The 26,903-nt window shown below is 36.2% G+C and overlaps 2 protein-coding genes across 2 annotated transcripts; both read left to right on the forward strand.

Annotated features, from left to right (window-relative positions):
• Positions 1-52: 52 nt before the first annotated feature.
• Positions 53-12,821, forward strand: igsf21b (immunoglobin superfamily, member 21b). Its single transcript, XM_055188678.2, has 10 exons — positions 53-313; positions 3,924-4,036; positions 4,511-4,632; positions 4,926-5,044; positions 7,771-7,886; positions 8,032-8,512; positions 9,242-9,342; positions 11,230-11,422; positions 11,942-11,980; positions 12,059-12,821. Exons 1-10 carry the CDS (start codon positions 256-258, stop codon positions 12,136-12,138), a joined length of 1,422 nt encoding a protein of 473 aa, XP_055044653.2. The 5' UTR covers positions 53-255; the 3' UTR covers positions 12,139-12,821.
• Positions 12,822-13,625: 804 nt separating this feature from the next.
• dhrs3a (dehydrogenase/reductase (SDR family) member 3a) lies at positions 13,626-25,102 on the forward strand. The gene is made up of 6 exons (XM_055188679.2): positions 13,626-14,071; positions 18,733-18,876; positions 19,019-19,138; positions 22,003-22,241; positions 22,347-22,472; positions 24,080-25,102. Exons 1-6 carry the CDS (start codon positions 13,874-13,876, stop codon positions 24,162-24,164), a joined length of 912 nt encoding a protein of 303 aa, XP_055044654.1. The 5' UTR covers positions 13,626-13,873; the 3' UTR covers positions 24,165-25,102.
• The last annotated feature ends 1,801 nt before the right edge of the window (positions 25,103-26,903 follow it).

Here is a 26,903-nt window from a genome sequence, read left to right on the forward strand (position 1 = left end):
ATGAACACACACGCGCGCTCACGAGAGAATGAATTCATTCAAATCTGTTGCTCTGGTAATCTCCGCCCGAGTGAGCGTGCGAGCGAGCGCGCGCGCAGGGATGCCGTGAGGAGAACAAAATGAGACGTTACAGAGACAAATGCGGCGAGTTTCTTAATATCTCTGCTTTGTACGGAGGATGACATAGCGTATTAAAATGGACTACTGACATTCTTGCGTGATTGAGTGATATTTTAAAGTCATAAAAACAGAGAGATGAGTATAATCGCTTTATCTTTGCTTCTGTGTGCTGATCTACTGGATTTCGTTAAAGGTAAGTTCGACTTTCTCTTCTGTAGCTACATGGGCATCGGCAAAATCATTATGATCCAAATGTATGAGACAAACAGCTGTTGGTTTGATTTAATAAAGTGATATTTTTATTTTATTAATGCTCAGAAAGAGACTTTAATAACTGCTGTAAGATTTTGCATTACATTTTCACATGTGTAGGCTCACGTTCATAAACCAGCAAAAGTACATCCGATCCTTGTTATTTTTTGCATGCATATAAATAAACCTTTAAGTTATTTTTCAATGTCCTATATGTCCTACATATCTCTTGTCTTGTCTCTTTATCACAGGTACACCTGTCTAATAATGTTGATGGCTGGTTATTTTGAGAATAAAGCTTAATCTTTTGTCCTGACCCATTTTTAGGGGGTTTGGTGGGGGTTGTCTGGTCTCTGAATTGAAATAATTAAAATAAATAGCAAATATGTAACTCTATATTGTATTTAGTGTAGAGCAAAGAAATGTATGTTATAACTGTAATGTGTATAAGTGTGTTTATGGAAGCAATTTGAGTATTTTTTTCATACATGCATACATGCATGTTGGGCATGAATCAGAAAATACAGTAACCAAACACTACTGTACTAGTCACTTAATAATGCAGGCTAGGAAAATGTCAAGTTTGCCCTGAGAATCTGAGCCTGGCATTTAATGTCAGTGATCGGATCTTATTATAGTACAAAGTCGCACACTTTATGTATACCATTATGTATTCTTTTATTGTACCATAACTTTGAAGGATTTACATGGGTTCTGTTGTTTACAAGGTTTTGAAGGGCACAGCATCAAAAAGAAGTTTTAGACAGAAGATACATTAATATTAAGTGCACATACATCATTGTGAGACCAGTACTTGGCTTTGGTTTTGTTGGGTGAAGAATAGACCTGACCATATTTTCTACATGTATATAGTGAGTGCATTGAACAGTTAGTCAGCTGAATTCCTTGTGCATCGCTGCAGGTAGTTAGTTGGCAACCTTTTTACGCCCATACAAAATTATTATTTTGTATTGCATTTGTTATTTTTTCATGTGATTTTCTCGATTACATAATGAAATACATTAAATTGACATTTCAACTAAGTCTGAAATGTGACCAGAGATTACGTAGACTGGGACGTGGTCTCCTATTAGATTTTTTCTACTGTTGCTTTTGCTTATCAGTACATGATGTCATGTACATGAACTGTTATGGGTGGTCACATGACCATACCTTGCACTGAATGTGCAGCAGCGTGTGGAATCAGTTGGTCGATGGGGGAAAAATACCATGGATTAGGGAAAGAAGGAAAAAATAATCCATTCGCTGACGTCACATTTCAAAAGCCAATACGATGGAGCGGTGGGATTTTATAGGTCAGTTTATTTGTGACAGATTACAGGCCGATTGCTTCCCACATTTTTCTTGCTTGCTACATGATGATCGTTTCAATGGAATTGCATCCCTCAGGATAGATAGATAGATAGATAGATAGATAGATAGATAGATAGATAGATAGATAGATAGATAGATAGATAGATAGATGCACTGTAAAAAAATTCTGTAGAAATTACAGTATTACTGGGTATTACTGGCAACTAGCTGACAGTAACTTACTGTAGATTTTACACTTATGTTATTTACTGGCAACAGTCTGTTCAAAGTTAAATGAACATGAAATATTTTTAGTCTTTATCTTGAACAGTAAGTTACTGACAACCAGCTGCATAATTACATCAAATATTTTACATAGATATAGATAGAGATAGATCACTGTAAAAAAAAAATCTGTAGAAATTACAATGTTATTGCACCTGGGTTGCCGGTAACTTATACCGTATAGATTTAAATTTATGTTATTTACTGGCAAGAGTTCAAAGTTAAATACATTTTAAATATTAACAAGTCTTTGTCTTTACAGAATAAAACTATACAATAACAGCCTCATGCAAAGCATTCTGGGAACCAGAAATCATCATCAACCTTTTGCTTCAGATTTTGTTTCCCAGAATGTTTTGCTTGATGCTTTTTTAAGTTTTCCTCTGTAAAGACAAAGACCTGCAAATGTTTAATGTTCATTTAACTTTGAACAAAATGTTGCCAGTAAATAACATAAACTTAAATCTACGGTAAGTTATCGGCAACCCAGCTGCAATAACACTGTAATTTCTACAGATTTTTTTACAGTATACATAAATGTTGTACCTTTTTTGTAGATTACTGTACCAAGGATCTTTTGTGTACTTTTAAAGTTACAGTTAACTGTTTTGTACCCCTAAAATTTAACTGGTACAAATTTGTTCCTTAAGGTACACAGTAGATCCTTAGTGTATAATATTGTACCCCCAAAGGTACAACATTTCAATGTGTTGTATACCCATAAAGGTACAAAAATTAACCATTGAGGGTACCACCCCAGCGACAGAAAAGGTACAGTTTTGTACCTTTTTGTCTGACAGTATATAGACAGACAGACAGATAAACAAATAATGTCTCCTTGTGACAGTTATTATACAGTATAATACTGCAATTTGTTAAAAAATACTAATGTACTGTATATGCTGTATCATCTTTTCAATTACATTCAAACAGATGGAGCACTTTGGCTTAATTGTTTTTTGTTTTGTTTGAATGTCAGAGCATTAATGACTATCGATAAGAAAAATAACACATGAGATTCCTTTAATATTTTTGTTATAATTTCTCATAGACATCAGGGATTAAAAGAAGAGCAAACACGAACCCCCTTTTGACCCAAATGCTGGGTTGAAAATAACCCAGAAATTTTTTGAGTGAATGGAAAATCTACTGTGTCTTAGATATTTTCACTTGAGAAAAAGACCAAGAAATCTCTCCAATAGTTTCAAAAGAGATGTCAACAATATTGCAAACTAAGCTCAGATTTGTCAAGTCTGTAGATTTCAGTATGAGCTTAAACATTTCTCATCGAATTTACCCAATTTCAGATTATTTTAGCTATACAATCTACATACATTTTACAGCTCCATACTAATAAAATAATGCATTTTAACAGTATTTTACCAGTCTATTTTTTTCTGTATTTATTTCTCCTAAAGCAATTTTATAAGATGCATTGAGTAATTTGATAAATGAATCTCCTGAGCTATGAAAGGTCAACCTCCAAGCAATACAATTTTCCTCTGTTTGGAAATAAAGCAAAGTTTTGTCTGACATTGGGAACTTGTTTTTACTACAAGTTTCTCTAAGTTTATATCATTACAATTACAGTTTTTATTTAACTATTATGCACGACAGGTTTGCTGTGATAAAAGTCATCTGTTTCTTGCCCTGGATACATTAAATGTCTCCATGTATCAATTATAATTGTTTTTTACAACCATGCTTTTGATCTGAAACACTGACAACATGCTAAGTCCTCATTATGCTATATTTTCACTGTCATAGCGGTACGACCTTTCCTGAAGGAGGCTTAATATACCTGTATGTGCGGTGCTTCAAAACAACTTAAGACTTAGCACAGTCATTTTTCCAGAGGTTATGCTAGCAATTTGAATGCATTTTAAGAGAGGCTCGTACGATCTGACAAAGCAATAAAGCATTATAAAAGTGACTTTTCTTCTTGTTTCCAGGTTATTTAACAGTCACTATTGAGCCTCTCCCTCCTGTGGTTATGGGGGACACAGTGACTTTGAAGTGTAATTTCAGGACTGATGGGAACCTACGAGAGATTGTGTGGTTTCGGGTAAGTAGTGAAAGAGCTTTATTTTCGCGTGACGCGGCTTTTATAACAGCATCCTGGTAGATATGTTATTCAATGTCCCAGCTTTTGTGTATTTTGTATTTTGAGTGACATGAGACAGAAGCTGTCAAACATATGAAAAAATATGCAGGATTACGAGTGTACGGCTCAGTGATTTTAGGACAAGCGGTTTTCATCTTCACACACAGATATAACTGATAGAGCATTTTGTTTAACTCCTCAGTGTGATAAAACATTTACATGACACCTTAAATGAAACTTTGTCACATCATTTGCAGTGTATCAGGATGCGTGTTAATTTAAAGGAAAAAAATCGGTCAACAAGCACTTTTGGAGCACCATCATATTTTCCTATTATGGAGATCAGTGTTGCTCCTGCTTCCTGCTTGACTACATATATCTTCATTTGTGCTGTTTAATGCATTGTTACTGTACATGCTGTTCTCATTCTTGCAGGTGATGGAGGGTGGAAGCTCAAAACAGAAAATCTTTACTTATGATGCCATGTACAACTCCAATTTTTCTCACATGGAGGACTTTCGCAGAAAAGAAGACCTTGTTTACCAGTCAACTGTCAGGTTATTATATCCACAAGAGTATGGCTTAGTAAGAGATTGCGTGCAGTCAGTCGGTTATTGCAAAATAAACCATGATGTTGTGATCAAGATATATCAGGATGTTATAGCACCCTGAAGGTCTTGCCACATAAGTAATTGTACATTTGGAATATCAGGAATAGACTGAGGAAGCTCAGACCACTGGATGGTGCGAAAGCCGAGTAATAATAATGGATATGACTTGGCTTTTCTCTCTGTGCTATTTATATGACAGCTGGTATGTGTTTAGACAGATTGTTCTTCAATTTTCCCAGGCTCCCTGAGGTACAAATGGAAGATGATGGACCATATGAATGTCACGTGGGGATCTACGACAGGGCGTCTAGAGAAAAGGTGGTCCTGGCATCTGGGAGCATCACACTTAATGTTATGTGTAGGTTCTATTTTCTATTAAACATGATCTACGATTACTGCTCAAATACTTAGAGTAGCCAAACAACATTATTGTGCTGTAATCGTTGCATAAATATACAAAAGTGAAATGAGGATGAGCAAATGTAATAACAAATGGAAATTGTATTATTTAGATTCTTATTATAAAAAAAATGCTTCTACTGATGCTTAATGCTTTTTGGTTAAAGAGACATAGAGATGTCTTTGAAGGTTACTTAATATGAGAAATTCACTTTTATATGTTGTTGTTTTTTTGACATAATTCTGTGTCATCAGTGTGTGAACACAACACAACCACCATGTGCCAGTAATGATATAAATCTGCCCATTCCATTCCAAATCCCTGTAAAACCTCAACAGTCTCATAGGACAAGCTGTAACGGTAACTGACGTCACTTAGCACAACCGTCCAAAGACAAGAGTTGGGTCATAATTTCTATTTAAACCTTCTTTACATAATTCATTACTGCACGTTTACTGGCTGCCAAAAGCGCACATCTGTGATCATACTCATTGTCTCCAATCGTCTTTTGGAAACTAAAACATTTGTATTTTCCCCAAGGTCTTTGTTCCAGAGGTCAGTTTTGTCGCTAGCCAGACCGATAAACAAGCACAAACCGGAAGTTAACTGTGTTACTTTTAAAAGTAACGCATTACAATATTAAGTTACTTCCCAAAAAAGTAACTAATTGTGATACTTAGTTACTTTTCATGGAAAGTAATACTTAACTTACTTTTGCGTTACTTTTGCATTACTTTTGCGTTACTTGGCTGATGCTTGAGCTCTTTTAGGCCTTGAAGGTTTTTTTATGACTGAGAAGAAAAATGTCAAGTTCTGGCCTGCTATCTCCGTTTCTGACTCAAACTGTTCCTGCTCAGGCGCGCATGGATAAAGTGCCTATTTCTAATGCAATAGGCACTTTATCAGATGCGGTAGAGGTGGCAAGCGCAAGTGATTTACATGTTAAGTCAATGCAAAGACGGAATTAGGCATCCTGTGGCGCGGTATGCGCGGTATGTGCGGCGCAAATGGTGCAAAATGCGCAGAAGGTGCGGATGGAGCGTCACCGCGTGAATTGAGCGTCACCGCGGGAAACGCGTCAGTTGAAAAATCTGAACTTCGATGGATTTCCGCGCTAACCAATCAGGACCTTGCTGTAGTAGTGACGTGATTACAGGAAACGAACGGACTCTCAGCGGAATCACAGAAGCCCCTCCCATGACGCAAATTTCCGCGTGAATGTCTCGATTTGACTAGACTTTCACACGCGAATGAAGAGAGTAAACTAAAATGTTCAAGCGCCCAACTATGCGGGAATAGCACGTTTTTGCTGCCTCTACTGCGGCTGATGTGAATGCACCATAAGTGACTACATTCAGTTTATTAATTAAACTGAAAAGTAACTCGCATTACTTTTTTTAAAAAGTAACTCAAATATTTATGTTTACATTTATAAAGTAATGCGTTACTTTTCTCGTTACTTCAGAAAAGTAATATTATTACTTAATGCATGTTACTTGTAATGCGTCCCCCCAACACAGCAGCACTTTTTCTTGCACACCCATAAATAGGCCTATTCAACATAGTATAATAAATGATATATAGGGTATTTGGACCTGAAACTGCAACGGCACATTCTGGGCACACCTGAGACTAATATTACATCTTTATGTAATATTACAAATTGTCATATTAGGTCACCTTTAAATGTGATATACCGTACCACAGGGCTATTCAAATCTTATCCTGGAGGGCCGAGCACTGCAGAGTTTAGCGCCAACCCTGATCAAACACACCTGAGCAAGTTAATCAAGGTCTTCATGAGCACTAGAAAATCACAGGTGGATAAGTTAGATTAGGGTTGGAGCTAAACTCTGTAGTGCTCGGCCCTCCAGGGTAAGATTTGAATAGCCCTGCTGTACCAAATCCAGACTTCTAAGTTTCAATCGCATACTGTATGTGACCCCAGACCACAAAACTAGTCATAAGGGTCTTTATTTTCAAAATAAAAAAAACTTTCCATTTATTTACATATGGTTTGGTAGTCTGAGACAACTATTTGAAAATCTGGAATCTGAAGGTTGCCTTTAAACTTTTCCAGATGAAGTCCTTATCAACACATATTACTAATGATTAATACATTTTTGTTGATAGGAAATGTGCAAAATATCTTCATGAAACATGATCTTAATATCCTAAGAAAATTTTTGGGCATAAAAATCTATAATTTTAAACCATACAATGTATTGTTGGCTACTGCTACAAATATACCCGTGCTACCTATGACTTATGGTTTTGTGGTCCAGGGTCACATATTTGTTATATTTCATGCACACACATGCCCATAAATATCTGCCAATATTCAGCTGGGTATTGCACTGGTTAATGAATAAATAACACTGCAGCAGATATAATATGCAGTGACATGTGAGTGAGATATAAAAACTGTAAGAGTTCAATTAATGCCTGCTGAGAAATGACGTCAGCAAGACTTCACAGTGATTTTAACCTCAAAGCAAGTGATTGTGCTATTGTGGTAGATCTTGCTGAACTAATATGCTTGCTTGCTTATAAAGTTAAATCTGCAAATGTTCCCCAGAGGAAAAACTGCTCATAATCACTACAAATGCTGTATTGTAATCTCTCTATGGCTTTGAAATGCTGTAGCTACAGACCTTTGAGCTTTCACTGTCTGTTTCTCGTAGCTCCGCCAAAATCCATATCTGTTGTAGCAGCAAATCAGCCGGCTCGCTTTAGCCGCTACGAAGCTCAAAACTTCACGCTTGTTTGCACGGTAACTGGAGGAAAACCTGCCCCTGTGGTTAGTGGATGAACCCAATGCAAGCTATAAACTATACATTTCATAAAAGACATACATGAGGAGTACACAGAGGTTATATTTACAGTGTGTTTTATTTATAAATCATTTACTCATTTCTCTTCAATGTGGTTGCCTCTGTACTCAGGTGTACTTTAAGAGGGATGGAGAAGTTATTGAAGTCCATTCTTTCATATCCCCCGAGAAACAAGAAAGCAGAGGCTTGCTAGGGGCCAAATACAACCAGCCGCTTATCAGCAGAGAACTGGATGATACAAAGATCCAGAAGTCTCTTTCATTCCTGGGCCCTAACAGCGAACTTGTCCGTTTGGATAAGGACAGGTCTCAGCGCAGCTACACGTCTGGTGCACCTGTTCAAGAGGAACCCAGCCCCACTACCGAGGTCATTCCTGAGACTGTGATCAGTAGAGAGTTCCCCCGCTGGGTGCTGAGCTCCAGCCCTTTGTACTTCTTCAACCACACACAGTCTGTACTTCAAGACGGTACTATGGAGGTTCAAGCTGTGCTTACCTGGCACCTGAACCCACAACTAGACAATGAAGCTCTGTTTAGCTGTGAAGTCAAACACTCTGCACTTTCTATGCCGATGAAGGCAGAGGTTACGCTCTGTGAGTGTCCGCTTATACACAATATGTGACCCTATCTGTGAAATCCAGGTTAAAGTCTCATAACCTAATTATGAGATTTGGAGCATCAAAGTTTGATTTCAATCTTTGACATGACTCAGTCAATATTAAAGATATTAAGGTTGTATTTTTACAGAATGTTCTTTACATAGGATGATTTTATGTAGAAAAAAAATAAATTACAAAAGGTGAGTTTTGCTGGGTTTTCAAAAGCAGGGTCGCATATGTATATTGTATATAAAATTAAAGGTGCAGTGTGTAAATTTTAGCGGCATCTAGTGGTGAGGTTGCGAATTGGAACCAACGGCTCAGTCCACTGCTTACCCATCGCTTTTGAAACGCATAGGGAAGCTACAATAGCCGCCGCCAGGAAGGTGAAAGTCATTGTCGGAGACAACTTAGTAAAAAAAAAGTTTGTCCGTTAAGGGCTTCTGTAGAAACATGGTGGAACAAAATGGCGACTTCCACGTAAGCGGACCCTCTGTGTATGTAGATAAAACGTCTCATTCTAAGGTAATAAATACATAATGGTTCATTATAAAAAGGTCTTTATACACCCCTGAAAATATAGTTTTGTATATTATTTTGCATTTCTGTCAAGAGATCCTAAATTACACACTGCACCTTTAAATGTAGTTTTAGTTTAAAATTATGAAATACCTTGACTCACATTCTGCCGTGGCAACACTTTTTTCCCACTGTGTTTTCAAGCTGCTCCGAAAGGTCCGAGACTCTCCATGACTCCAAGCAGGGCAAAAGTTGGAGATACAGTCCGTATGAAAGTGGACGGATTCCAGATGGGAACCAAAACGGTATAATCATTAAACGGACACTCCACTTTTTTAAAAATATGCTCATTTTCATCTCACCTAGAGTTAAACATTTGATTCTTACCTTTTTGAAATCCAGTCAGCTGATATCCGGGTCTGGCGGAACCATTTTTAGCATAGCTTAGCACAATCCATTGAATCTGATTGGACCATTAGCATTGCGCTAAAAAATAACCAAATTGTTTCAATATTTTTCATATTTAAAACTTGACTCTTCTGTAGTTACAATATGTCTGTGGTAACCATGGTATAAGCGTAATAATTTACTCCGTTCCTTTGAATTATTTAAAAATACATGCACACCCATGGTGTAATGTTTGTGCATACACTTCGCCTCATGCGCTACTACCTTCGGTGTGCATTATTTTTGAATAATACAACAGCCTGTCATCGATTAATCTTTACTTATTACACAGCTCTCTGGAATGCTTGATTCTGATTGGTCAGTTGAGACATTTGCAGGTTCGTTCTTTTCAAATAATAACCGCTCCAAAGTAATAACGCATAGCCAGTACTACTTGTATGTTTAAAATCCCTCCGCGCCAACAAAGATTACCGTTTGGCGCCATCTTGTGACGAACACTGGACAACCACAATTAACAATGGAAAATTTTTACATTAATTTTAACATGTACGGAAAAAACAAAACATTTAAACAGTGGATAAATTTGGACGATTCAAATGGCTCGCCAATTAAGACAAAAAACGAAAATTGAACTACAAAGAACAAACAACGAACAGACACAGAGAGCTTACTGAGACTGAACTTGACAAAATAGAGCATGACAGCTACGAAGCCAACACACAAAAAAATACAGAATGGGCAATAAAACTTCTGAAAGACTGGCTAAAAGAGAAAAAAATGGAGACAGACAAGTATGAAGCAGAGGATCTTAATAAGGTATTACGATCATTTTATGCATCTGTGCAAAGTTTCGCGGAAGGATAAAAATGTTAATTTAAAACAAATATGCCAATAAAATGTTTCAAATTTATATACATGTCCAGTTTTTTCCTTATGTGGCAAGTAGCCATGTAATAAGCGGGATAATGTACAGGCAGCCTGTAGTTATCGCGAAATATGCCCCGACAGTGTGATCAGGACCCGACGCGAAGCTGTCTGTACATTATCCCTTACATAACGCATATGTAATCCATGCTGTATGTAACTAATTTTAAAGGCGGGGTGCACGATTTTTGAGAAACCCTTGAAAAGGGAGTCAGGCCGAGTACCAAAACACACTTTTAGCCAATCAGCAGTAAGGGGGATGTCTACTAACCGACATCGTTGCCTGGGTTGCGTATTTGTGGGGCGGGGCTATTAAAAGATGGTCCAGATTTTATAGAGGGTATGCAACGACATCACTTTTCCATATGATCAAGCTGGAGCTCGTCGTGTTGAGTGGCAAAACATCAAGCAAAATGGCTGGCTGTTCTAGCTTCAGTATAACAATTACCTGCAAAAATTAAATTTAGTTGGACTTGATAGTGACCCTAGCGTAACTTGTCAACCCACCTGTGGTCAGTGGACATTGGCATGTGGCCAGACATTGCTTTTCCCGACATTTATACGTACCTTATCCTAAATCTGTTGATACATTCTATCGCACAGCAGCTTTTTCTCATTTAAACACGTTTTCTCCTTGTTTTTGCTGATTTCACACTTTACACAAATTCTGCTGCTCTGTCTTTTGCCACTCAGTGGGCGTAACCGCAGTCATTTTCACCGAAGGTAACATCACATGCATACCCTCTATTGGGATAGGGGTGTGTTTGTTTAGGTGATTTCAAATGTCAACATTGGCTTTCAGAGATCATGCACCCTGCCTTTAAGTGTTGCAGAGTATTTGTTTTCTCTTTGTGTTGTAGAATGAAGTGTTTCCCGAGCCTCTCTTCACATGGACACGTGTGGGAGGACCCCTTCTGGATGGAAGTGAGGAGAGATTTGGGAAAGTACTGGTTCTGGAGAGAGTTCCAGCCGAGCTCAACGGCTCAATGTATCGTTGCACAGTCCAAAACCCTTTGGGATCTACCAACACGCACACCCGCCTCATAGTGTTCGGTCAGTATTAGATACTGGACACGCAATTCAGAGTGGTTATCTAAAAATAAAGGTGCTATGTTAAAGGTTTGCTTTCATTTAAAGATTCTTAAATGAAAATTTTCTTACCTTTTATAGTCTAAGAATCTTTTTCCACTACAAAGAACCTTTTGTGCAACAAAAAGGCCTCATAAAGTTTGGTCTTTGCTTTGTATATGGATCTACATCTAACACTTGCATGCCTCAAAATATTCAGGCCATACTGTTTATTCAGTGCCTAACATGATTCATTATTTTTGACAAAACGTTAAATACTTATTCATTTGTAAATTGGTTTGGATTAAAATGTCTGCTAATACAAATAAATACATGATACAATCACTATTGTTTCTATGATAAATAGATATAAGCTCATATTGACCTCTGTTTTTAAAACCAACATGCAACAAAAAAAATAAATGCTACACATTTATGATAATTTTTTTCTGTAATTAAAATGTTTTGTTTAACCCAAGCTTAAAATATTGTCTGTTTAAACAGAAAATCCAAGGATCAAGAAGGAGACTAAACAACTAAACTGTAAGACTGTTCTGCACAAAAATACATATAATATCCTACAATATTCCAGATAAACTCTTACTGTTATATGATTTTCAGTGGGCAAATCTGACGGAGCCATGCTCGGACCCTCACTGATGATGATGTTGCTGTTGTCATTGACTGTGGATTTAACATGAAGATGTGCTTTACTGTCAGCTGTCATCTATCTCGCTGTCCAGCAGATCTTATCATCCAAGACTGAGATTTCAGACGTGTGTTCAGAATGAGAACAATAAGATCAACACGACCACCCCATCATGTGACTACGCTTTAGCTCGGTTTATTCTACACCTGTTTAGTCACAATACAGTGACATATTTATGGACTGGATTTATTTTCTATGGGGTATTTGTGCACAGCTGTGTGGCCGAAACGGATTAGTGATGGAATGGGTCAGATAATCCTGGACATATATTACAGCTTTCATCATATTAAACAGTTTTGTAAAGTCATTTCATTAATGTCAGTCCTTTACAGTAAATACCCGCTGTTAAATGATAAATCACTAATTGGTTCCAAGAAATCAATCTGATGATGTGGAAAGTTAAGGATCAGCTTCACCTACCACGTATGACCTCTAGATGACAGTGTAGATCCTCGGAACAAACACAGTTTTATTTATAAACCCCTTTGGTTGGCGTGCACTGAGATGTGTGACGTAATGCACAATGACTTCATTTTGCACTTTAAAAGAAATAATTAATTAAAAATGTAAGGTATTTATTTTTGCTAAAATTCATTTGAATTGGCTATATAGTGGCTGTGGGAAATAGTAGCTACCTGAGCAATATCATATAAATAAAATCTATATGACATGAAATTTCGTGCTTTGCTGTGGTTTCCTCAAGAAAAAGCTAGATTGTACAGTTACAGTGCAGTATAAGCAGACTTTTACGTTTGGTTAAAGTTGTTTGATAGTTTAAAAAGCACTATATATGTGGGTTTATATTTACTTTTATATCATGATGAAGCGCAATTATATTTAACGACTTCCAAAACTATAGTATAAAACTATGTGATCAATAAGTCATGACAACAATACTTTAACTCGTACACATAATTTAAGCAATTTATAAGGTTAATTATAATTTATATCATATTCAACTCGATGTATAATATAAATTCAAGTTACTTGTACAGCCAATTTGACTACTTAAAAATTTAAGGTAGCAACTGACCTTCAATGTTTAAGGTGGAATGTTTGCCTAGGGTGTGAGGAGAGCATTACAATCATGGTCATAATGAACCCTTTAAAGTTTCCATCAATGTTTACAGCGTTACATGATTTTAACCTTATAGAGTATTGAAGTAGGCTATTCTACTTTGGTATTTAGTAGATATAATACTACTTCATTATACTAGTAGGCAATTATATGGTATAAATGAACAAAGTAGCCTATGGTAATTACTAATATCTCGTATACTACACGTTATGACTATAGTAAATAATAAAGCATACTACAGTATTCTTTCATGTGGGGAAACTTTAAAGGACTTGCATGAGGCTGTTCCGCTAGGCTATGCGCACATAAGACGCGCGATTTCTTATACAATCCTCAATGCGTCATGCATTTTATTATGAGTGAGTGAGAGAGTGAGTGAGAGAGAGAGAGAGAGAGAGAGAGAGCGAGAAAGAGAGACATCACACTTGTGTCAGATCTTCATTCGTATGTAGGTGAGACACTTGGTCTGATGGACCTCCTCTGTTAGATCTGCGCACTTTAAGTAACCGTATTGCCCCACAGAGCAGAGGAGCAGTGTGTTTCCAAGTCCCATTGAAGTTTGTCAGATTACTCCAACGTGCCTTTCTGACAGCTGACCAGTCATAAATAGTGGTCAATACCGTAGCTTGCTCCACACAATCTGAAAATCATGATGGACTTGAAGGTGCTGGGATGCGCAATGCTTTTTCCTCTCCAGATTCTCGTGTGCGTACTGAAGGCGACCGTGCGTCTCCTGACGCGCCAGAAGCGCAGAGATCTGACCGCTGATGTGGTGCTCATCACTGGAGGAGGAAGAGGGATCGGCCGTCACCTGGCCAAAGAGTTTGCCAAGCAAGGCGCGAGAAAGGTACAAAACTTATTCCTAGATGCGTTTTTCTTAAAATAACAAGTGTAACTAAGTTACAGTGTTAAATAAATGTGCGTTTAGTTGTTTTAAATAAAGTTTTGTTTGGGTTTAAAATAGGTTCTTACTGATTTCAGTCAGTTTTTCAGAGAAGGATAGTGTACTTTAGTATTTAGTATACTAACTGTAGTATATCAAACCTGTAGTAAATATTAAAGTTACTTACTAGAGTTTATCAAATTACTATTCATAATACTGCAGAATACTATTAAAAAGTGTAGTAATTATTATACTATTATACTACAGTATACTACAATATTTTACATGTGGCAGTATCAGTTTTTTTGATAGCCAGGTAATAGCCAAAAAGTCTCTTCTTTTTTACCAATTCTATTATTAAAAGTAAGTCTTATTTTCTGTATTTTTCCTCATTTGTGGTACTGTAAATGCTGGTCCTATTATACAGCACATTTGTTATGTCTCTCATTTGTATGTTTGTTCAGATAAAAAAAGTTTGCTAATGCATTGTAGACAAGAAATCAGCTCAATTGTGTGTGGAAAAAGTCCAAAATGAGAAGTGTCATGTCAGTAGGACATCGATCAGAGAAAGCGACGGGTCTGTTTATTTGATCAGACATCATGCATTACTGACAATCAAGCAAAATGTTTCTGTGTTTACTTGCAGTGTGATTTTCCAAAGTCAGTATATACTGAGGTAGGCTAGTCTATAGTGACCTGTTGATGCCCTCATCTGGAGGCTAAAGTTCTGTTTCATGTTTCTCCTCATATTCTCCCCACTGGCCACACAAACACAGGTGTTTCCTAAGTCTTTATGCCTTTACAAATGCCCAACAATGGACTGCTGACAGGCAAGGCAAACTGTTTTGTTGAACTCAAATCATGTGTGACTTTTTAACCTTCCAGGGAAGTTCATACTTCCCTGTCGAGAGTGGGATGAAAAGTCATTCGGGATGAACGGTCAATTATAGTGTTATTATGATTATTTGCCACGAATGTAAAACTCAACATTTTGACACTTTTCACTTCAGTATCAAGGTAAAACTTTAATAACACAGAGCACGCATCAAATGACAGGAACAGTTGCTTTTACTTTAGTGTGTACATGTGTGCGTGAGAGAGAGAGAGAGAGAGAGAGAGAGAGAGAGAGAGAGAGAGAGAGAGAGAGAGTTTGTATGTGTGTGTGCGCGCCCAACATGTGTAGGTGCGTGAATGGATCAATTGCAAGGGTGTGTAGTAAGCAAAGAAGCACCTTGCAGATTGGTTACCACTACCAAGTTCATTGGCAGGTCAGCCAGCTTTTGCGCAGAAGGACTGATGATGTCATTTGCTTACTGCTCACTCTCAGAGGAAAAGAATTAAATAGCAAGCCAATGGAGCGCAGACTGTGTATGTGAGAGTGTATGAAAGTCAGGTCAGACACACACAGGTTAGAAAACAACTGATAATATATGATCCTGATCATCTTGTAGTTACTTTATATTATGTCTTTTAAGTCATTGTGAATGGTTTATGCGCATATACATTTACCATAGCCAAATTTTTTAAATTGCCAAAAATTCTCCAAATTCTCTGCTATTCAATTCGTCTACTGTATGTCCTGAGTTTCTATATACTGTACCACAAATCATAACAATGTCAAAGCCTTACATATTTATGAAGGAATAATGATGGTCCATAAGTCCATAAAGTATATATTGAATTAAAACTATAGTAAAATTATATTTTATTATAGTGTTTTTGAATCTTACCACTGTTTATTAAAGTATGAACTCTAGCAATTCACTATAGTAGTTAATACTACAGAATACTGTTGTATACATTAAGTGTAGTAATTACTACACTATATTACAATTTACTATAGTAAATACCAAAGTATGTTAAAGTCTTTACTACAGTTTTCAATTCATTGTAGTTAATACTACTGAATACTATAGTTTACATTAATAAAGTGTAGTACTTACTATAATATAGTACAGTAGACCTCAATTCACTATAGTTAATACTACAGAATTCTTTAGTAAACATTAAGTTAAATAATTACTATAATATACTACACTATACTACATTTTACTATAGCAAATACCAAAGTATGTTAAAGTCTTCCTACAGTTTTCAATTCATTGTAGTTAATACTAAAGAATACTATAGTATATATTAATAAAGTGTACTTACTATAATATAGTACAGTAGACCTCAATTTACTATAGTTAATACTAAAGTATGTAAGAGTATTTACTACAGTTTATCATTTCACTAATGCTACAGAATACTAAAGTATGAATTAACAAAGTGTAGTAATTACTGTAATATACTATGATACACTAGAATTTACTACAGTTTATTATTGTAAATTCTAACGTATGTTACAGTATTTACTACAGTTTTCAAATAATTATAGGTAATGCTACAAAGTACTATAGTATAAATTAACAAAGTGTGGTAATTACTATGAAATACTGTGGTATACTGCAATTCACAAAAGTTTACTACAGTATACTAAATGACAAAGTATGTTTTTATTTATTTACTACAGTTTACTATTGTAAATTCTAAAAAATTTTACAGTATTTGTATACAGTTTTCAAATAATTATAGGTAATGCTACAAAATACTATAGTATGCATTAACAAAGTGTAGTAATAATTACTATGCCATACTGTGGTATACTTCAGTTCACTACAGTTTACTACAGTATACTAAATGCCAAAGTATGTTTGTATGTGTTTACTACAGTTTACTATTGTAAATTCTAAAGTATGTTACAGTATTTACTACAGTTTTCAAATAATTATAGGTAATGCTACAAAATACTATAGTATACATTAACAAAGTGTGGTAATTACTATGAAATACTGTGGTATACTGCAATTCACAACAGTTTACTACAGTATACTAAATGACAAAGTATGTTTTTATTTATTTACTACAGTTTACTATTGTAAATTCTAAAAATGTTTACAGTATTTACTACAGTTTTCAAATAATTATAGGTAATGCTACAAAATACTATAGTATGCATTAACAAAGTGTAGTAATTACTATGACAAACTGTGGTATACTTCAATTCACTACAGTTTACTACAGTATACTAAATGCCAAAGTATGTTTGTATGTATTTACTAAAGTTTACTATTGTAAATTTTAAAGTATGTTACAGGATTCACTACAGTTTTCAATAATTATAGGTAATGCTACAAAATACTATAGCATGCATTAACAAAGTGTAGTAATTACTATGCCATACTGTGGTATACTTCAATTCACAACAGTTTACTACAGTAAACTAAAAGACAAAGTATGTTAAAGTATTTACTACAGTTTTCAATCATTGTAGTTAATACTACAGAATACTATAATATACATTAAAAAAGTGTAGTATTACTATAACATATTGCGTTATACTGTACTGCAATTCACAAAAGTTTACTACAGTAAACTAAATGCCAAAGTATGTTAAAGTATTTACTACAGTCTTCTATTCACTATAGTTAATACAGAATACTACAGTATACATTATCAAAGTGTAGTAATTACTATAATATAGCACAGTAGACCTCGATTTACTACAGTTTACTATAGTTAATAATTAAGTAAGTAGGAGTATTTCCTGCAGTTTATCAATTTACTATAGTTAAGGCTACAGAATACTGTAGTATACATTAACAAAGTGTAATTACTATCATTTACTAAATACTAAATTATGCTATTACTATAATATACCACTGTACACTATAGTAAATAATACTATAGTATAATACAGTATTTTATCTGTAAAAATATTGCAGTACTACAGTTTTCAATTCTCTATAGTACTATAAAATACTACAGTATACATACGTGTAGTTATTACTATAATATACAACAGTACACTTTACTATAGTAAATCCTATAGTATGATACAGTATTTTAATGTGGGATGATAAATGAGAGAAGGTAAAGGTAAATAGATGCTGGCAGTTCGTACTCCCAGCTGAGCTTTGTCCCATGCCTGACCCCATTGGGACAGCACTAATGAGGGGGGCGTATGTCGCCCCTGCCCACATCTCCTGGTGGCTCTGTGGCTTGAACTTTTACTGATAATGGGACACTCACCATGTGCTGTTTGTGACATTGGTAGGGCATGAGTCAGGCAGTATGTCACTCGACACATAAGCAGGCACATCTGTTTATTGCCCTGGTAAACTGTTCTCTTTATTTTGTATTGAAAAATAAGCACATGATAAGAGGCATCACTGAATTCCAAAGTGTGATTGTTACAGTATGTGTTTATGTTTGTTTATGAGGTAGATGAAGATTGACAGGACGGCTAGGGGAAGGACTCAGGCTTGTATTCATTACCTCTCGCTGACCTTGCTGAGTAATGGATGTAATGCAGAGAGTTCACAAACCTACAGAGCCCGACCCTGCGCTCTATCACTCTCACTCGCTCTCCATAAATGATAAGGAAATACTTAATTTATTAAACTCCTCAACCTATACATCAATGTGTAGCAATAATACCAACAGAATAGTGAGGGCCATCGTGGATTAGAGAGTGCAAAACAATCACCCAGTTTCCTTTAAAAGTATAATTGCATTTTAATAGCATTTGCATATGATTGTCAAAGTTTGATCACTTAATAGTCATATCTCTTCTCCCTCAGGTGATTTTGTGGGGACGTACTGAGAAATGTCTAAAAGAAACGTGTGAAGAGATCTCTATGACTGGAACAGAGTGTTACTACTTTGTCTGTGACGTTGGAAATCGAGAGGAAGTTTACCAGCAAGCCAAAGTGCTCAGGGAAAAGGTGAGCACACACACAAACACTGTTGGTGAAATAAAGTGTCGAAAAATGAGATGGAAGCATCTTTTTCATGAATCCAAAATATTTATATACTCATCTATAAGCTGGTCAAGTTTGCTCTAACAGATGTAATGTGGTCTCATAGGTTGGGGACGTCACCATTCTTGTGAATAACGCAGCTGTCGTCCATGGGAAAAGTCTTATGGATAGTGATGATGATGCACTGTTGAAAACTCAACACATAAATACACTCGGGCAGTTCTGGGTATGACATAAAAATATTCAGTACTTCAATGCATGAGTGTACTGGAGGTTTGGCTTGAACATTTGTGGGGTTGAAGCGTCATCTGTACTGTACATATGTTTTCATTAATCATTGTATAAATATTGAAGGGGTTGCTAGTTTTGATTATTCGGGGGTTTACCACAACCTGCAGGAAACTACACCCTTGACTTTTTTACTGTGCTAGAGTAATCATCCATTGAACTTAAGAACTCTAGATGTTTATTTGTGTCTTTCAAAACATGTTTTAGTTACCTAACTGAAGTCATTTGACATGCTGTAATTTTTGGAAGCTTCCCTCATCATTTAAACCTGTTTTTGCCAAAAGAGTAAAAGTAACCTCACATTCCTCACGTAGAACAGCCAGAGACAACAAATAAAAGAGAGTCATAAATAGACTCCAGAAAATCTTTTCTTAGGCTTTTAGAGCACATTTATAGCTGTGGGGTTGTCTAATGTTTCAACTGCACATACTGAAGAGTACTGTCATCTATTCTTGCTGTAATTTCAAACATATGGTTTGGTGAATGCCAGTTTTATATAAAGAGTTCTGCAAAGAAGCCTTTCTTCTGAGGAAGGGCATGGCCAGGTTATTGAAATATGATAGAGGTCATAGTCGTCTGGTTTTAGATCAAACACCGAACGTGAGCTCATATTTCTGCCGAGCCAGGTAAATTTACTTGTTGATCTTCATCATGGGTACACACCCTGAAAAAATAAAGATTGTAAAAGGAACCCTTTTTAAGTTACCCAAAGAACCTTTCAGTGCATACCATAGACTGTAAATAAATGGACGTCGCATCTCCATAGTAAAAAATAAAGCAAAAATATCTAAAAAATGGCTGCTGACGTCATTTAGAGCCTGCGGAGTAGTGATCAAGAGATTGATTTGCGGTATTAAGGCCCCGCCCATTTTCCTGTTTAACTCAAACACAAATACACAAATCAAGCCGTCACACCAATTTTAATAGCATCTAATAACAAACTTAAAGGGAAACTATACTTTTTTTGAAAATATGCAAATTTTCCAGCTCCCCTAAAGTTAAACATTTGATTTTTACCGTTTTGGAATCCATTCAGCTGATCTCCGGGTCTGGTGGTATCACTTTTAGCATTTAGCTAAAGACCATTAGCATCGCGCTAAAAATAACCAAAAAGTTTCGATATTTTTCCTATTTAAAACTTGACTCTTCTGTAGTTACATCGTGTACTAAGACCAACTAAAAATGAAAAGTTGTGATTTTCTTTAGCGCGATGCTAATGGTCTAATCAGATTCAATGGATTATGCTAATTAATGCTAAAAGTGGTACCGCCAAACCCAGAGATCATCTGAATGGATTCCAAAACGATAAAAATCAAATGTTTAACTCTAGGGGAGCTGGAAAATGAGCATATTTTCCAAAAAAGTAAAGTTTTCCTTTAAAACTTATTAGGAATATGAATATGAAAAAGCGGGGTTTATGATCTATTCTGCAGCCAGCCACCAGGGGGCGATCAAAGTGTTTTGGCTTCACTTTTCAGGATGTTTGTGGCACCCTTGGTGCATACTCACACTTGTATACAAAGCCGTACCTGAATACAGTATGTTTGACACCAACGTCTGGTTTGTTTAACTTGTGTGACCTTACCTTACCTTATGCTGGCCACACCCATGAAGATTTTAAGCCTGATTTTCACCTTTGGTGATTGAAAAGGTGCGCTACCCAATTAGTATTTTACCGCAGCCGACTTTTTGTCCAAACCTCCCTCCCAAGTGTGTGGTGTCATTGAGATTATTTCTCTGGTCCTGATCACGTTGGAGCCTCCCTGTCCCCAAAACTAGTTTGACATTTACGACTCTTGATCGGACTGCCTCCGACATGACAGCTGCAATAGCCAATAAGAGCGTGTACCAGATATTGTGTGCTTTTATAGCTTAAAACATGACATCCACAAACATGACATGAAAGAGGAGTATTGAGAAAGAATACCACGAGAACTACCACAACGTTACTACAGTCATCACGTGTATGGTCTTGCGGTCTGGTCGAATCATCCAATGTGTGCATTCTGAGGATTGTGTTGTTAAAAATCATTTGACCTTGTCCCTATGTCTGTGGTCCTCCATGGATTTAAAAACCATCTACTTTGTCCCAGGCCTTACCTTACCTGGGTGCAGGGGCTTAACCGTGCCCTGGTACAGCTGCAGAGGTGGTCTCTGTACAGTTTTAGTTCGGTTTGGGGTGGGGCACAATGGTGGGTGCGCTAACCGCGACAGAGTGTGGATGTTGAAGCTTGACGTCAATATGCCACTGTTTGTGCGTACTCACACTACGCATACCGTACCATACCCAAGTACGTTTGACCCCAAAGTCTGGATTGGGTCTTAAAAGAACCATTTCTTTTTTTCACTACAAAAAACTTTTTGTACCTTTAACGAACCTTAATTTTTAAGAATGTTGGGGACTAGATCAAAACACGACCAAATCCATCATTAAAGTTTTGAAACAGTCGGAATACAACCGGAATGAGATGAAAGAAGAATTAAAAATGGTTCGGCATGTCTGATCTTTGGATACACTATCCGACATAAACTTCAAATTTCATGTTGTAAATAAGATCCAACACAAGCAACATTTTCTGACCTGCAGTCATCTTTTAAACTTTTCCTAATGCTTTGAAGATCTGGCAACAAAAACACTTCACCAGAAATCGAGTCATCCTAACCTCCGGTATTTCAGAAACTAGGCAAGAAACAAATTCGCAATCCCTCATTGCTCAACATTTAATTGTTTTTCTTGGATTTTCCAGCGATATTTAGGGTAACGGGAAAAACAATGTCTAATTGTGACCGTCTCCCCCACAGACCACAAAAGCATTTCTGCCTCGTATGCTGGAACTGTGCAACGGCCACGTGGTCTGCATTAACTCCATTCTCTCCCTCTCCTCCATCCCTGGAGCCATCGACTACTGCACATCCAAAGCCTCTTCTTATGCTTTCATGGAAAGCCTGACACTGGGCCTGCTCGACTGCCCTGGTGTGGGCTGCACCACAGTGTTACCCTTCCATACTGATACAGAGATGTTTCAGGGCATGAGAGTTAGGTAATAAACTAATATAATTATAAAAAAATCCAAATGACCAATGCTGATAAGAAAGAATTTAGCAATCCATAATTGATGATGAACGTGCATTTGTTTATCTTATAGGTTCCCTAAGCTGTTTCCTCCTCTGAATCCTGAGACGGTGGCACAGCGAACCGTGGATGCTGTGAGGACCAACACAGCTTTTGTAGTCCTGCCGTGGACCATGCACTTTCTTGTTATTCTTAAAAGGTAAGACTTTCAGATCAGAGCTTATTTTATACAACATATACAAAACATATAGAGTCAAGTCCAAACATCTGAGGCTAATCTGAGATAATGTACGAATGAGTAGCAAAAAAAAGTTGACTTGTTGTGGTTTACTGTTTTCTACATAAAATCATATAAAGAGCATTCTGTGAAAATATAACCTTGATATACTTAAAAAAAGATTTGTTGATTCAACTTAAAAAAGTAAGTGTTTATGCTGTCTTAAATTTTTGAGTTAACTCATTTAACACCAGCCTTTTTTTTTAAAGTTGCCCGCCAGCATTTTTTGTGATTTTCACAAAATGCCTTCCAGGAAAAATTTCTTCTATAAATAAAAACATACAAATATAATCAAATGAAAGAACAGACCCTCTGCTTTCAAACATATGGGAAAAAAAACTCTTGATCCTATCTTCATTTGCTCTTTTTATCACCTCTCAAATATGGGTAGGTTTCTTCAAAAATACAGAATTTTGAGCAAAAAGCTGAAATAATTGCATTTTTGGAAAAGGGAATTTTTTTTAATAAGCAATATACATCAGGACTAGTGGTGATGTAAATCTGCGCATCATCCGTGTAGCAGTGATACCCAAGACCGTATTTCCTGATGATCTGCCCAAGTGGAAGCATGTAAATGTTAAATAAAATTGGACCCAACACTGAACCCTGAGGAACTCCCTGTCAAACAGGCACGGTATCACATTTGTAATTACCAAAGCTTACAAACGGGGCACGATTTGTTAAATAAGACCAAAACCAGCTGAATACTACTTCAGATTACAGTAAAAACTCGTAAGGGAAGCGTCATTGGCAGCGAAACGTTTTCTCTTAATTGACGAGATAACACTTAAATGGTGGGGAAAGAGTTCATTTAACTTAAAATATTAATTGACTCAATATTTGTATTATTTTTAAAGGAACAGTATGTAGGATTGTGGCCAAAACTGGTATTGCAATCACAAAACTTGTGGCTAAAACAGGTACTGCAATCACACAGCTGGTGGCCAATACACAACATGACAACATAAACATCAGTTGAGGGCTGCAACTCCACTTTTTAAATGACAATATCCTGGCCAGACCACTGTTGTGAGTGATATAATATTTGAAATGAAAATGATTTCTTAATGTCTAGTGACATATCAGGGCCATTTTATGATTAATTGATATACATTTCTTACATACTGTTCCTTTAAGTTAAATTAACTCAAAATTGAAGGCAACATGAACACTTACTTTTTAAAATTGAACCAACAAATCTTTTTTTACAGCATATCCTTAATTTGACTGAGTAAGGTCATGTCAAAGATTAAAATCAATTTGAAATGTATCCTTTGGTATATTGGAGATAACATGGTCAATAGAATAAATGGTCTTATTTGATTAGTGACCCAGAATTAATGCAGGCTCTCCAAAAATCCCCCTCCCCCCAATTTTCATCCTTTCAAAGTCTTTTATTTATTTCCAGATTGAAATAATTCAAATCCCTGTTTTCCATGTGGTCTCAGACATTTTGACCTCCCCGTATTATTTAATTCAAGAATTGGATCTTTTCATTGGCAATAGATGACTTAAAATTTTCTTTGCAGTCTTCTGCCCCAGTCTGCCCTGGAAGAGATCCACAGGTTTTCGGGAAGCTACACCTGCATGAACACATTCAAAGGGCGGACTTAATGTCAGGAAAAGCATGAATGCGAAAACTCCTCAAAGCATTTTTTTCATGCAAAACAAGCACTATGTTTGGGAGCATCCAACAAGCCGTGGGTGCGTGGACCCAATAAAGACTGTGAATGGATCGCTGTACAATGTATCAAGATGCCTTGTTTTCCCAAGCACTATTATGCCTCATGAGTCCTACGTGGATGAATTTGGATTTGGCTTCACGATACTGGATCGCACACAGGCATGTAGGTGAAAGCATTCCTTGGATATTGTTATAAAAACAAACTTTGGAGCACAGACTGTTATAGTTATGAAAGAAATGATTCTTCAGTTGGGGCTCTTGTAAGGTTGCCCTTGGTTTACTCTGTTTTATAGATATCCACTGATTTTAAGAACATTTTTGTAACGTAACACAATGCGATTTGGCTCCGCAACTTGTTTAAAGTGATTCCAATATGTCTATCTTCATATTAAAGTCAACTTTAAATAAACAGTATTTGATGTTGAAAAAGCCCCGGTGAGTGTTGTTTTGTGGGTGTTCATGTGGGTTAGAAAACATGGAAGTGTCAGTCCCTGGCAGTGCGCTTGTTTTGTCTCTGCCAAAACTCACAGGCATTTCATGGTCAGCATTCCAGCGCTCCAGGCCAGCCAATCGTGAGCTCATTGTGCACTAGGCAGGGTTGTCATAACACTAACTCTGCTTAACAGGAAAGCACACTGTCGAGGGGTCAGCCACTGGAAGACTAATAGGCCAATTGTGATTTCGGTACTGTAAAACAAATATTTTTTTAGATTTGTCACTGATATCTAACTGAACTACTGATAATCATTGTCAATTCTGCTGTATCTCATACATTTGCATGTCTGTACACAATTGAGGACCTTAGATGCAAAACCCTCTAAGTGCATCTGATGTTTTCTTGTAAATAAAATGAGCATTTTTAACTCTTAATGTATTCAATCAATTGTTTTTTTCTGAATGGTCTGAGAATGGGATTAAAGGGATAGTTCACTTTAAAATTAACACAAAAGAAGATATTTTGAGAAATGATGGTAAACACACAGCAGATAGTGACCATTGACTTAAATAGTAGGAAAAAATATTTTGGAAGTATTGTGATAAATGATGAAGAAAATATTTTGATAAATGATGGTAAGCATACAGTTGACAGTACCCATTAAATTTCAATTAAATTCAAGTTGATTAAACAAATTTTTTAAAAATATTTTTTGCAGTGTAGGGGTGTATGGCTTCTTTCAGTTATATTAAATAATATCCTGGCCTTTTCCCAGCTTTGTAATAGCATTGGTTAATATTTAATATATCTCCGACTGTGTTTGACTGAAAGAAGAAAGTTATAGGATAGCTTGAGAGGGAATAAAATATTGCCAAATTTTCATTTTGGTGTGAACTATCCCTTTTGATGCCACACTGTTAGAAAAAAATGTCAAAATATGTACCCCAGCTGTCACTGGGCAGTACCCTTTAATCAGGTCCTAATATGTACCTATACAGATACATTTGGTATCAAATTTGGAACTAATTTGGTACCGTCCCAATGCATATTTTGACCATTTTACCGACAGTGCACTAGAAAACTATTATCCTCGTGGAAGGTTTGCATTTCTTACAAATGAGCTAATAAAATATAGCAATTTTGTGTCTATATATTTATTTGTGTGGTAAGTAGTTGTGTAACAAGTTGAATAATGTACAGCCGGTTGTTATCGCAAATTATAACAGGCATAAATCAGCTATTGTAATGATTGCAATGGCTCTATCAATTCACTTCGCATTCTTTAGCCGGCCTTATAAACTCATAATCACTGTAGTTGAATGATAAGCATAGTTTCCGCCAACTTTACAAAATTATCTGTTTTTTGTACCTAACGTATATGACAAAACTGAACAATGAATGTTGCATGTCCAACGGTAATGATGGACACTGTTTAGAGTGGGATCGGGACATGAAATTGTGTCATGGAGTGCATGTGTGTTTGAGAAGTCAGCTCAAATCTCAGGGGGTGAGTTCAGAGCAAGGTTAGCCAAATAGTAGATAAATCTGAGTAGGCTGTTGGACAGACAGCTCACCCTGTCATGAACCCTTTGCCCAGGGAAAAGAAGAACCTAATGTGACCTAGCACAGGTGGAAAATAAGTACAACTGCATTGAGTACAAAGAGAATTGGTAGGGCACATAGAGTACCCTATACAGAAATCTGATTTACAGCCATATATAAAACTTAAATATCAAACTATAGATAATATATGGGTCAATGACGTGACGTTAATTATTTTGTGTCCGTAAGTATAAATTAAATGTAAAAGGGAAAAAATTCAAAATAAATTTGCAGATTATCTGCATACATTCTCTTTTTTGAGGACCAAGTCTAAAATTTCTGGTTTTGTTTTATTTTGATAAAATATTTGGGGGATAATTGCAAAAATATCAATGTGGTGTCATCAGTATGTGTCAATTTGTGTAACTTGTATTTTTTTTTAATTAAAATATTAGTATATTCATAAAAAAATGGAATAAAATATAATCATCTAGTTTAGTGTAATATGATTTTTTACATACATTTTTTCATCATTCAAAGATTATTTAGAACACAGAGCTGTTTCAGCATATGTCAGGACAAATATTACAAAAACGCATTAAAATGTACATTTAAAAATTACTAATAAAAATATATTTTAAAATTATTTTTTTTTGGATGATTACGCTTACATGCCATCAAGGTGAATTAA

This window comes from Misgurnus anguillicaudatus, chromosome 13 (genome assembly GCF_027580225.2).
Source record: "Misgurnus anguillicaudatus chromosome 13, ASM2758022v2, whole genome shotgun sequence".
Classification (NCBI taxonomy): Eukaryota; Metazoa; Chordata; class Actinopteri; order Cypriniformes; family Cobitidae; genus Misgurnus; species Misgurnus anguillicaudatus.